This window comes from Pollachius pollachius (assembly GCF_949987615.1).
Source record: "Pollachius pollachius genome assembly, chromosome: 7".
Lineage (NCBI taxonomy): Eukaryota > Metazoa > Chordata > Actinopteri > Gadiformes > Gadidae > Pollachius > Pollachius pollachius.
In genome coordinates this window covers 16230943-16244540 of record NC_136940.1, presented here as the reverse complement: position 1 = coordinate 16244540, position 13598 = coordinate 16230943, and the positions used below count along the sequence as shown (strand labels likewise).

The following is a 13598-nucleotide window of genomic DNA, read 5'->3' as shown; positions in this document are numbered from 1 at the left end:
GGCCTGTTCAAATATTTATTTCAGGTTTTCAATGTAAACCACATTTGACAAGTTCAATTTTATACAAAATAATCTTCTATAACCACCGTGCTGGTAGAAGATGCCAGATACCCGATGTTTATAAACTCAACCCAAAGTGTAATTTCTTAAGTACATTACTTCTACCATCCACATGTCGTGAGAGAGAAGACTTTTCCAGCACTCACTCGGGTCAACAGCATTGACGGTGATGTTGTACATTGCATTGGTCACCAGGTCAGACTCAAGGTCTATAAGGTTGGTGACCTTCAGCTCCCCTGTTTCCTCACCCACACTCAGCCAGGAGCCAGGGTCAGACACCTTGAGGTATCTAAATTCATGCGCACACACACACACAAAACCATAAGAAGCAATACAAAGCACTGGTAGGGGACGGGTCATAACTTGAAAAGCACTATACAAAGCAATAACTAATTGATTGGTATTATTATTTTATTCCTTCCCTGCCTGTCACATGTCACCAAAACGTACCTGATGCCGGTGTTGCTCTTGGTCTCTGGGTCCAAAGCCATGTAGGAGCCAAGAATAGTTCCAATGGGAGTGTTCTCCTTCACCCGGATCACTTTGATGAGAGGGGAAAACTCTGGGCCCTCGTCCACATCGCTCACGCTCACCTCCACGGGGATGGTGTTCCAAGATGTCAGGCTGTTCACTAGCGGAACCACGTTCTGGGCAGACACTATCAATGCGACCAACCTGCCCTTCTCGTAGTCAAGAGGCTGTCGGAGGCATAAGGTGAGGTAGAGCTGAAAAGGTTTCTGCACCAACAATTGATATAACGTGTTCTAATAATATTATTGAGTGGGTAATTATTAAAGTGGATCTGTAGAAATAAATGTATAAAAAAAATACTAAATAAAAAGATAGGCGAAATGAAAAAATCTGCCAAGTGACTCAAATCCCAAGAATGCTATTACCAGAATAAGAATTGCATGAAATTATGAAATGGTCAGGTGAGGTCAACTCAACACGGAAATGCTAGCTGTGTCTATGTGAGAGATTTGTCACCAAGCCTCTGCAATCACATTTGAGAATTGCTAATAATAACAGTCTAGCTATTACACCCTGGTGGCCATCTCATCTCCCCTGCATGATGAGCTATGCTGCACACGTAGACACACCCCCACACACACACACACACACACACACACACACTTTTACGAAATGTAACTCAAAGCATCCATATACACATGTAAGCTAAAAGCCACTGCAGAAATTGAGATGCATATGTGGACAAGTGTTTGAGATTGGCCAATGCATGTTATTGGCAAACATCATACACATACATACTGCACACATCCATATATGTGACTACAAACAATTCACATATTTCTGACAGCTCTATGTGGAACTTAGCTGCAGGAACTGAGCTTAAAGGCCAATTTCCACCGGAAGCGGCACTGAAGCGGCACGGCGGCGAACCGGTCGCCGAAAATAATAGAAACCATTAAATTCAACGTGGGCTTTTCCACTGGATACGGCACCGGCACGGCACGGAAGCGTCCCCAAACCGGCTCTTCATTTGTGATACTTGCCTCTTCTATTTTTTAAAGTTGCCGATTCGCAGCCGTGTCTCAAGGCCAATTTCCAACAGAGCCGGCACGGAAGCGGCACGGACACGTTCCGGCTGATGGCTCAAGACGCGCATAATTATAATAGGCCTATATTAATTGTAAAAAGGATTATGATTAGAATGATTCATACAATATTGACACTGGACTTGCGAGGCATCGGCGCACACTTTCATTTCTTCTTTATTTCAACTTTTCTTCTTTAGCTATTGTTACCATAGATGGACTGTATAATATTACAATACCCTGTGAATTGCGTAGGGATCGATGTGAGCTCATGAATATTCATGAGCAAATGCAAACTGATTGGCTTTAAAAGTGTTCTGACACACGGCTGCGAACAAGCAACTAGCAAAAATAGAAGAGGCAAGTATCGTAAACGAAGAGCCGGTTTGGGGACCGGTTCGCTGCCGTGCGGCTTCCGGTGGAAATTGGCCTTCAGAACACTTCTGCAGCCAATCAGTTTGCCTTTGCTCATGAATATTCATGTACTCACATCGACCCCTATGCAATTCACACGGTATTGTAATATTATAGTCTATCTATGGTATCAATTGCTAATCAGTGGCAAAAAAGAAATGAAAGTCTGCGTCGATGCCTCGCAAGTCCAGTGTCGCGAGCGGAAGTTGCCATGACATCTAGAAATCATACCGTATTTAATGGGCTATAGGCCTAATATTGATGTGTAGGGGTTGATTATAACTCGTGAATAATATTGTATGAATCATTCTATTCATAATCATTTTTACAATTCATATAGGCCTATTATAATTATGCACGTCTTGAGCCATCAGTCGGAACGTGTCCGTGCCGCTTCCAGTGGGGATTGCAATACGGAACACAGCCGGTTCGCTGCCGTGCTGCTTCCGGTGGAAATTGGCCTTAACATTCAGAATCCCTGAGACACTGACTAATGATTTATTGTGTTTACACCGTGGTGTTGGTGAAGATCTCTTAGTTTTCCTCAGTGGCTATAACATTCTAGACCCAATGATGCCGAATCGGAAGGATCATTTTACTCAATTCGTTTTATATGTAGCGGTTGAATGTCATCCCTTGCCACCAAATTTAAAAACACACTTGACCAAAAATGACTATTTGCTGACCCATCCTGGTTCCAACCAGGGCTTGTACATAACATGATTGTTTTGCAATGTTTAAGGCAGGGAATAGGGTTAGGCAACGGTAACACTTTCACTCAAGTGTAAATGGCTGATTATGATTCCATGTTCACACAACGCAATGACCACGCAGACGCTTCAACGCAGTCGTGAACCTGTTTTAGTTCTGCGTCGGGTTTTAGTGAGCGGACCAATCACAGCCCTTGGTGCTGCGTCGCCTCGACGGAGGGTTACATTTTTTAGCAGGCGCACGTCAGGCCCTTGCAGTGGACGCAAGGAGGGTCCGCAAGGACGTAAGGGGTCCTTAATCCCCTTGCGTTGCGTGAAAGTGGGACCGTAATCATCCCTTTAGATCTTCTCCAATACAGGGGCTTATCTTTGAGGTGCATCACACTTGTCTATTTTCCTATATATTGTTGTGAATCAACTGTTTTGCCAAACATTTTCAGAGAGGTTGAACAGTTATTGTCGTAGATCCAAAATCAAACCCACCAAGAACAAAAAATCCCGATACAACGACGTCAGTGGTCCAATCTTTCAACACATTTCACGAGTCAGCGTTGCAGACCACGTTTCTTTTCACAATAAGCGTATGAAGCAGTTATTCACATACATTTACCAGTATAAATATTGGTACTGGAGTATAGGTGCCATGCCTACAATAACTTGAAATGAGAATTCTGACTCACTTTAACAACATAAAGTAGTCCCTCGTTGGTTGTCGGGTCGGTGTCCATACAAAAGTCGTTGTTTTCATTTCCATGGGTGATCACAAACTTTGCCTTCCAGTTTTGGGTATTCACTTCATCCCTGTCCTCCACAGGTATCCTTAGAACCAACAAATCAGCTTTGTTCTCCTCTACATTGGCCTTGAGCTGTCCAAATAAACAAACAAACACTATTGTAAATTGCAAATACAATATAATGCATTCGGAATTTAGATGCATTTCGGACATTGGAGATATTTCAGAAAAAACAACAAAAATAACCATATTTGAGCAAATACGAAATCAATGGAATTTAGTTCAAATTAATCTGTAGCGGCAGATAGTTACACCAATAATAATGAAACATAGAAACATAAATATATATATGTCTAACAGATATATAGCTAACAGAACATAGGTCTATTGTTTGCTTGTTTCAGATAAGTGGGTGAACAATTCCCGATTTCTAGCAGTTATTGCATATTGATGATTAAAAGTTATTTTCATATGCATTAAATGAAATCGTAAAGTGATGCTTCATATTTTGTATGATTTTGGCCTGCAATAAGCCTCTCCTGTCAATTAATCAATAAAATGATTGGATGGGCTAGCAGTTTGTCAAACTACCTACCTGTACCCACTCTGCTGGTGAACCCATTGAGCATGACCGGAGTCATTCAAAAGGCTAGGCAGATATGTTGCTATTGCATAAAGGGAGCTAGTCATGTCTTTTGGGGATCAGCTTTGGAGGGTGGCCCGAGGGGAGGACACTTTCAGTTGGACTAGAGTTTCCTCAACCTCTAGTTGTAATTAAAACCCATAGCTATAATGTGGAACCCCAGTCGATAATGTAACAAATTTCTGAGCGCATAATATAATAACATTTTGCCTGTAATGTTACAACATTTAACATTTTGATTCACCTATTACGTACTGAAGCAAGCATAATAATTTTCTCCTTACGTTATGAAGCAAGCACAATCATTTTCTACTTAAAGCCTTTTTCACACATTTTTGCTGCATTTGTATATTAGGAGATTCAACCCTGAGGGTGATTCACACTTGATGCTATATGTGCGGAAATCGATGTTGTTTAGACATCAGTAGAATCAATAGGGGGTTTAGGGGGTTGGCTTGCAAGGGGCAGGAGGTGACGTAGGGTCTAAGTTCGCAATAGGCAGGATAATAGGCAGTGTGTCCGCTGTCACAGTAGTTTGTTTTGATTTGACCATAGACAAAATGGAGGCAGAATTGGCAGAATTCATCATCGCGATCATCTTAAATGTTGCTAAAATTATGCATCATGTATTCTGTTGCATCCACCAAATCCGAAGTATCGATCTATGAAAAATTGGAGCATGAGTTAGAGACAAATAAAAAACAACGACAAAGAAGAAAGGTGTCGCGAATGACTGCGTTACCAGAGAAAGAGAGCGTATTTCTTTGCATAATTTCACATACAAACACTTGGACAAATATAGTTGATTTCTGTGTTTAACTGAGAAAACAGGGAGTGGAAGGACGGGACCGCATAATGTTCAGCTGACTGTTGTCAGTAATAATAATAAAAAATAAATTTCTATACGCCTGCAGCTGTGAACCCATGTATTGGAATTTATTGTAAGATGTGTACTTTTAGGGTTATAATAAGACCTATCTTTTAGCGTTCACCACGACTGTTAAAAGCAGTTCAAACATTTAAATATTTTTTAACCATTCAGCGAACCAAAGGCCACAGGCTGATTATCATTAAGGGAGCCACTCAATGACATGCAGAAGCGTCATCAAGACGCCCACTCAAGTGGTGTGAAAAATTCAGACTTTCTACTCCTCATTCACATAAGGCAATTTACATTTCCTCCAGAGAAAATACTACCTCAGGGGTAGTATTATTCAGGAGATTTTTAGGGTACAAATGTCAGGATATGTTGTTTCCACATAGGGCCCATCAGGAGAATAGCAGGAGAATATCAGGACTTACACGGGTGTCTGAAAGCAGCTAGTGTGCGAGCATTTGATTACATTATAAAATGAGTCAATTTATGGGTTACAGGGTTAATTGTTCAATGAAAAGTGTAGTAGTGCAATAGCTTTTACTGTTATTCAGGGATCAAAGTACATTGGCATTTAAAAAATGTATGGCCACTACTATTGGTTAGTGGAAAATAATAATAACAAACAGCTGAAAATTGTGTTCATTTACAGAAGCACCTTAGTGAAATAAGCTAAGTGTAACAACAGCTTAGGCAGCAACCTACCTAACTATAGTGAAATAAAGCTAGGCCTTGTGTGGGGGAGGGGGAGAGGGAGAAGGGGGGATGTGAGGGCAAGATTGCGGATTGTACATTGACTACCTGACGTGAGAGTTTAAGAAGTTTATTTTATTTATTTCCCAGAAGAGTACGTCATTGAGATTAAACATCTCTTCAAGTGACCTGGTAAGACAGCATACACACAAAACATTAGAAAAATAAAACAACTAAAACAATCGGCAGGGGGTAGGGGAGATATCAATATCGCAAGACATTTCAGGAGGCTCGAGGAGGAGAGAAACATTAAGTTTGAGCAACAAAGTGTAAAGATAATTCAGGATGCTCAAGGAGGATAGTAATATTACATTTTAGCAACAAAGTGTAGTCTTGTGGTGGACTCTATAGACATAATTCCCGATACTGTGTTATTGACATGTTTTCGTTCTGTTTTATAGGGACGCTGTCTCTTCAAGATCACGTGAATTGTGTGTTGATATGCCGGTCGTCGCAATGTTTGAATTTAACAGGTTTTATATGATAAAATGAACGACCTGCAAGTGAAGAGACAAATAGACAACGCAACAGCGTTGTCGACGTGAGAAATTGTCTCTTCACTTCTTTTATCGCAAGTTCTACAGTCTATGGATAGAACGTCTTACCTGGGAGAGTTTGTCGAAAGCTGGGCTGTTAAAACAGACGGAAGGGGGGAGGAGTGATATCAATATCACAAGACATTGCGGGATGCGGGATCAATCTTGCCGTTGTCTTTCAACGTCTGCCTCCGCGTGCACATGCGTGCGGTGTATGTATGTGTTTGCGCATACTATGTTTGTGTGTTTGAGCTGCAGGCTGCTTGGCACATGCGCACTGACCAACTTGTCCGAGTAACTTGACCGACAGGCCTGCTATTATATAGTAGTAAGATACTTTCAAAATGTAACCTACTCTGGCTGGTTTCTCCAAATGGCCTACCATACCCTTTAAAATGCAAAGTTTCTCTTTGCTCCATTTTACGATCCTGTTACAAGCCGTACAGGTTTTTCCTTACTTTATGCACACACAAAACCCCACCCTCCACTATCATCAACTCATGAACCAATGAAGCCACTGATTAACTGACCTTATACTCTTGTTATCTTGTTTCACAAATAAGTAATTGACGATAGATGTCAATTTGATTTGACATCATTTGATTTGATAACAACCAAGAGCCAGGTGGTAACAATTCCAGAGGTGGTAACAAATCCAGAGTCCCGTTTGATGATGTATGATGCATGACCAAAATGAGACAAAATAACTTACAATAGTTTCTGTGAAGGTTGGAGGATTGTCGTTAACGTCCACCAGTGTTATGGTGGCTATGGCGGTGTTGAACAGACCACTCTTTGCTCCATTCATATCTCGAATTTCAACAGTAACAGGAATCTTGGCTTGGACCTGAAATGAGAAAAAGCCAAGTCAACTAGGTCATTGTTTTTAGTTTTTACTCCCAAAAAGAAATAAAGGTTGAATTTGACCTCAGTAATAAAAATTGACAGGGTCACATCATAAGTATGTGGTGCTTCTAACCTCTCTGTCTAAGGTGCCAGACTTTGTGGTGATCTTTCCAGATTGGGGATGAATGTTGAAAAGCTGGTTTTCTGTCAGCAAGCGGAATTTAATCTGTGTGTGAGGAGTTCCTGCCTCATCTCTGTCTGTGGCAGTCACGACCCCGACCTCTGTATCTGAGAGAGTTCAAAAGACAGGCCGAGACTCTTGACAGATGGAATGGAAGGTAGTTTCTGTGTACCCGCGGCTGAAGAATTTGTGTATTGTATGGCGCATTTTTACCAGGGAACAAAATATATGCAACGAAAAACCTGCAAAATATATTGTGCCGTTTCTGCATAATAATGTTTTGAGCATCATGGAGGTGATTTATCTTTAGCATTTTGATGTTCAAATCAACTCACAGGTCCAACCATTAGTTTCAGGTTTTCCTCCATTGAATATTTTCCATGAAAGTTGCAACAAGTGCTTTTAGCTCCACTGACCTGGTCTTGACTGTTCGACTACTTGAAACTCCAGGGGTCCTAAGAAGGTGGGAGGATTATCGTTGAGGTCCAACACCAAGACAGTGATGTCCAGGGGGCGGTCAGTCTCCTTCCCTGTCAATTTGTCTGTCACCCTAGCTTGAAACTGTACACAGAAGACACAAATGTCTCCTTTCAGAATGGAATACCCAGAATTAGAAGCAAACGCAGGCGCTATTAAAGGCCTACTACAGGTTTACCGGAAGTTTTGATTAAGGAGTACATAAAGTACTCAAAATATGTGTATCATTTATGAAATGTCTCCAAAAAAGTCCAGTTTTTGTCGTTTTTGGCAGTAACGGATAGTTTCTAACACCATTCGGCGATGACGTCACGTTGGGGAGACGTGGTGGAAGGTAGCCTCAGCCTAGTACTAGAACTATGACGTCTAAGAGGTGGCAAGAACCGCAAATAACATGTATGATGGCCCACAGCAGTATAATTTCGAACTTGTCAGATGTGAGAGGGTGAATGAGGAATTGCCGAGAACTGATGGTGGTCAAAGCCAATTAAATGCATGGTCAGAGGAGAATGAGTAGAGAGTTGCTATCATTAAGCAAGTTGGAGCTAGTCAATGAACAGCAGTGCATACAATAACGACACTTCTATTTATTTTTACTGTGAGTGAATAGCACCGAGTGAAAGTCAACGTTTTCTTTATATCTAGTGACAGTGATTATGTCGTAAGCACCGGTGTTACGGGTCCTGCCTCCTTGTTCCTGGTAGGAGGAGACTGGGCGTTACCTTGCAGTGACTAATTGAAAAGACCGGCCCTCCCAAGTATATAAGCCTGCCTACTTCTAAGCTGGCTCTCTCTTTTTCTCACACACCCTCGACATGGCAGACGCTGGCTGGTCGCACTTTTTCTTTTGTTAAACCAGAACCCATTTGTTCAAATCCGTATGTATTATTGTTGATCTTGGATCTTTTATTTTATGGTGGGAGCGGTTGCTTTCTTTTCTGTTTTTTGTGGCAACCCTCTCATTCTGTCCGATATATGGAAAAGAAATAAACCAAAACGTTTTCTTTCCAGAAAATCCGTTTCTTTGAGTTATTATGTTAGTTGTTCACACGATTTTAATGTGGGCTCGTAACCGGTAAACGTAGTCAGAAGATCTAGAAATAGAAGGCATAATGCTAGCTATGGGCTAACTTAGCCTATCGGACAGCAATCAGTGCACTTGCAAATGAGTGCCTGCAAGTATAACCGATCGTGGTGTGACATTTAACCATCAATCTACCGCAAATACGACCAGACAGATGTACATTGAACACATACACAAAGCACACCGTCCAACCCGGCGGATGCTGACAGCGCAACAAACATCACCACGGCGGGTGTGCTCTCTCTCACTCTCGCACGCCTGTACTACACAATCACTCCAAATTATCCAACTCAAAGGCTAGGCTGCTTCACTAAGACCACAACTAACCACAACGCCTTCATAACCATGCAGTATGCCGAAGCCGAGAAGGACACACGCACAGTCGCACACATCTTGATGTACTCATCTTATGCAAAACAATCCGTTTTATCATCAACATTCAGTCACTGCAAAGATTTAAAGACTAGCCTCTTACCATAAGTTAGAATGGACCCAAAGTATGTGATTGATACGGTCTGATTCGGCTTTCGTGTTTAGCGTGACTTCTCAACATTACGTCTTTCTTGTGTTGGCGCACATGGCTAATTTGCATACGAGCACAGGATTGGCTGGCTCCGCAAGGCAAATGATAGAACATATTTAATTGTCTGTCTGTCTGTCTGTCTATCCATCAACGCATGGGTCTAGTTTTAGTGTGACGTATTTTGTGTATGTCCAGTCAGAGTTGTTGTCTCCCTTGTTCTGTGTGGTCTTGTAGGCTATACTGTGTGAGCCGAATCACCTAAATGAATTCCCGACGTGTAGTTTGGCATTAATAAAGACTTGACTAGGCTATTTATCTATCTAGGCTATTAGTCAACAATTATTCGCCGAAGGCGAGGTGAATAGTTGGGAATAGCCCCGAGACCGAAGGTTTATTTGTTGTTATCAGCTGACATTTTGCGATGAAAACAATATCGAGTTTGAGATGTCAATCATGGGATATTGCCCAATATCCCGAGATAGCGAACCAATCAAATTGCGCCATCGTAGGAGGTTCACGTGTAGCATATACTAACTATACATAATATCTATGTATTTATCTATGTATCTGTATAATCTGCTGAAAACTCTCTTACTAGTCTCTACTCTCAAGGGTCTCAATGCGGCTTTGGTCCGTGTCTCCCCAACGTGACGTCATGCAATGCATTCTGGGGAAAATGAGAATCAATAGCAAACCGCTGAAATAGTACCTACTTTTTCGTTTACATTCCTTTTTGTGATACCTAACAACATTAAATACAATAAATAACAGTTTAAATCTTAAATACCAACAAGAAAATTGCACAAATTCGTTGGAAAATAAACCCTGCAACACAGCCTTTAAGGATTCAACAAAGTTGTTATGATAACTAACTTCACGGCTGATCCTCCATTAGAAACGTCTATGTCACCAAAGTCCTCCATCTGACTAGTTCCCTGTTTACTTACATTGTGTGTGTATAGTAAACAAACAAGAATGCAGGCTTCTATGGGTATATTTTCTCACCACCAGCTTGGGGTACAGCTCCCTGTCCACAGCACGGTGCACTATCACCATGCCTGTTTCACGAACCACAGAGAAAACATTCATCGGGGGCTGGGTTACTCCTGGACCCTCGATGGTGTAGTGTACTGTATAGTTCACAGATGAGTCCGATCCGATCTGACAATGGAGAAGAAAGGCGGTTTGTTGTTGTTGTCTGAAGAAGGCAGGTGATGCATTATTCCCAATGCATCAATATAATTAAAAAGCAAAACTACTTCAAAGTTCATCAGAATCCAAGGGAGTTAGTGTTCGTCTAGGAGGTGATACTTCTTTGACCTGTTAATTTGTTTATTTTGGAAAATAATCATGAATCATATTCAACGGAAGAAAACTCAGTGTGTGTGCGTATCTATGAGTGCTTGAGTGTGTGTGTGTGTGTGTGTGTGTGTGTGTGTGTGTGTGTGTGTGTGTGTGTGTGTGATGAGCTGTTAGCTATTCAAACTAAGATAAAAACAATTTGGGTTAGGTATTATTGAGCGCTGATAACAATGTGAGAAAACAATATGAATCCAGTAGGTGAGGGAAACATTAAGGGACTTACCAGCTCGACTTCTTTAGGGAAGGGAGGCAAGGCGTTTTCAATAATGTTGAAAGGCAGTGGGCTCCACCTTCTCTTGAAGCGCTTGTGGGCCTGGTTCCATGGAGCACTCTGTGCATGCAGAGTGTATTGATGCAACTATGGGATGTGAAATGTAATGTAAGCATTTCATTGTTCTATCATGTTTTAACACACTCCGAAGCTCTCTTCTGTTTTTCTTCTGTTTAGAAACAAGGTATGGTTACGAGAAACCCACAGTTGATATGAGACATATATTCATATATATGGAGCACAAGTTATTATGCTGTTGCCACTATTGTTGTTAATCTCTTTCACCTTCCTATACATTTGTGGACTTAAAGATGGGTGTGACAGATTGCAAGGGAGAGCTGCTAACATCAGCAGAAGGGTGGCTGCAGAACCGAGGTGGGAGCAATTATTTCCCGCGATAACATTGATGATAATGGCGGTGATCGGACGGGCTATATCCAAGTAGCCATATCAAGACACCGTTTTGATGCTTCAGAAACATTTTCATATCAACCCCCCTTGTTTTAGATTGTTTGACGAGCGGTGAAGTATAAGCTAAGAAAATGTCTTGACAAAGCTCCGCAAACATTGTAATTAATCTAGATTAAATTTGGCACAGAATATGCCCCCCTCTTGCCCGTTTCTTGTATTTTTACCTCACCTGTTCAGTATCTGGAATGAGCTGCACATCTACCCTCCGCGGTTGACCTCGCCCCGCCTTAACCCAGACCCCAAATGACCTGGTTTTTGTCACTATGGAGACCACGGCAACCACTATGGTCCCATCCGTGTTCACCGTGAAGTGTGGGTCAGAAGAGGAAAGACGCAGTCCAACATCCCCACACTGATCTAAAGGAACTGGCCAGGGCATCAAAGAAACAGAGACAATCAGGTTGAGGACTAACCAAGTCAAAATACAACTTCATAGATACTAGACCATTCATAAATAAAAACATGTATTACTTTCATGAGGATCCACAATAATTATATTGCTTTGATTTTCTAAATCAATATGTGGCATCTGCTTTGGGTGGGTCTCTCTCTCTCTCTCTCTCTCTCTCTCTCTCTCTCTCTCTCTCTATATATAATGACATATGTCACAATTTTAGTTTGGAATACTGCTTTAACATACACAATAATATCTAATAGATTCTTAAAAAACTAATCTAGTTCAAAGCAACTGTTAAGAATTGACAGCCCTCCACCACGACTACTACTATTACTACTACGACTCAAAATCACAGACGCCTGTACAACCAAGACAAGAGCAGGGATCGTGGTAGGTAGGTTGTGTGGACCATGGCATGACATGACAGTTTGGCATAATGTAAAACCTTGTGAGATGACATAGCCGGGGTCAATCTTCACCGGGACCTGGGCTCTGATGGAGCTCGGAAAACAGGACTGAGCAGGTTGAGATAAGATCTATTTAGGGGAGACAGAGAAAGATGGTGATTAAAGAATAATTTTCATTATTCATGATAGACAAGCACCCACCAAAATGAAATTTCTATTCTATATAATTTCAGTAGGCACCTTTATAGATCGAATAACATATTTATGCCAGTTTCATAATAAGGAATGTAATGCCACATTCCGTTGCATTAAAAGGACCTTAAAAACTGTTTGCATGCTCGTTTAAAGTGTAATTAATTAATTAATACATTATCTTAGGAATACTTACAATGCTCCAGTTTAAAAACATATCCTGAATGTGTAAATGATTTAACAGCTTCTGAAGGGGGCCATTGTATCTCGTAGATCTGGGTCTGGATAGAGTGTGTGAGTGTGCTGAGAAGATGATAAGGAACTTCACATTATGATGTGGTGGAAACGTGCAGTCTCTGCTAAAAGAGACGTCCACGCTGAGACTTTAAAACGAGGAAAGCACCATCGGGGGCACTTTATTGGAGTTCAACATGTGTATTTGCTTGCGAGCCTACGTAGAAACGTGTGACGTGTAAACTAATGTTTTTCACTCATAGGCAATGCATCAAACAACCCTTCCGCCCGCTGATGTTTATTTCTTCGACTTTGTCACCGAGCTGCTCTAAAATGCATTGCCTAGCACCCATTAACTGCAGAAACCTTCCGAACCGGATACGTCGGAGCGGACCAACAGCAACAAGTCGCATATAACAGTTCAGAAGAGCCAACACATCCCTTATAGGCCGCGATACTTTTGGTGAGTAATAATTGGCTGAGTTCCACTCACCGTGACGATCAGGCAGAAGCGGATTATGCCACCCGGGGCCATCGTGTTGCAACACTGGCTCCGGGTTGTTAGGCACCCTGGATCGGTGGCTGAAGTCAGGGCAAAGTCCTTTCAAGAATGTTGTTTTCCAGGCAAAAGCGCCGATTTCATCGGAGCTCAAGTATACACTGAGGGCGTGTCGACTCAAATCTGGGGGATTTGAGTCTGGGGCAAAGTGAGTGAGTTTCAAGTCTGACCGGTTTAAAAATTCGGCATAGTCCGTGGGTCTGAGCTGGCCCACAGCTGATTGTAAAACAACTTGTAGACTGCACCCACCCAAGTGCGCGCGCGAGGCGTGTGTGTGTGCGTGTGCGCGTGCATGTGCGTGTGCGTGAGAGAGG

General features: G+C 41.8%; 1 protein-coding gene across 1 annotated transcript in view; it reads right to left on the bottom strand.

The window, feature by feature from the left end:
* The window catches only part of dsc2l (desmocollin 2 like), a 19145-nt gene extending 5600 nt beyond the window's left edge, over positions 1–13545 (bottom strand). Inside the window, exons 1-11 of the mRNA XM_079740316.1 lie at positions 13219–13545; positions 12338–12428; positions 11665–11861; positions 10977–11111; positions 10397–10552; positions 7724–7868; positions 7260–7414; positions 6993–7127; positions 3421–3606; positions 511–758; positions 207–349 (exon numbers count right to left, since the gene is read on the bottom strand). Coding sequence (XP_079596442.1) covers positions 207–349; positions 511–758; positions 3421–3606; positions 6993–7127; positions 7260–7414; positions 7724–7868; positions 10397–10552; positions 10977–11111; positions 11665–11861; positions 12338–12428; positions 13219–13260 — 1633 coding nt within the window. The 5' untranslated portion in view covers positions 13261–13545. The remainder of the gene's footprint in view (positions 1–206; positions 350–510; positions 759–3420; positions 3607–6992; positions 7128–7259; positions 7415–7723; positions 7869–10396; positions 10553–10976; positions 11112–11664; positions 11862–12337; positions 12429–13218) is intronic.
* Between the last annotated feature and the right edge of the window lie 53 nt (positions 13546–13598).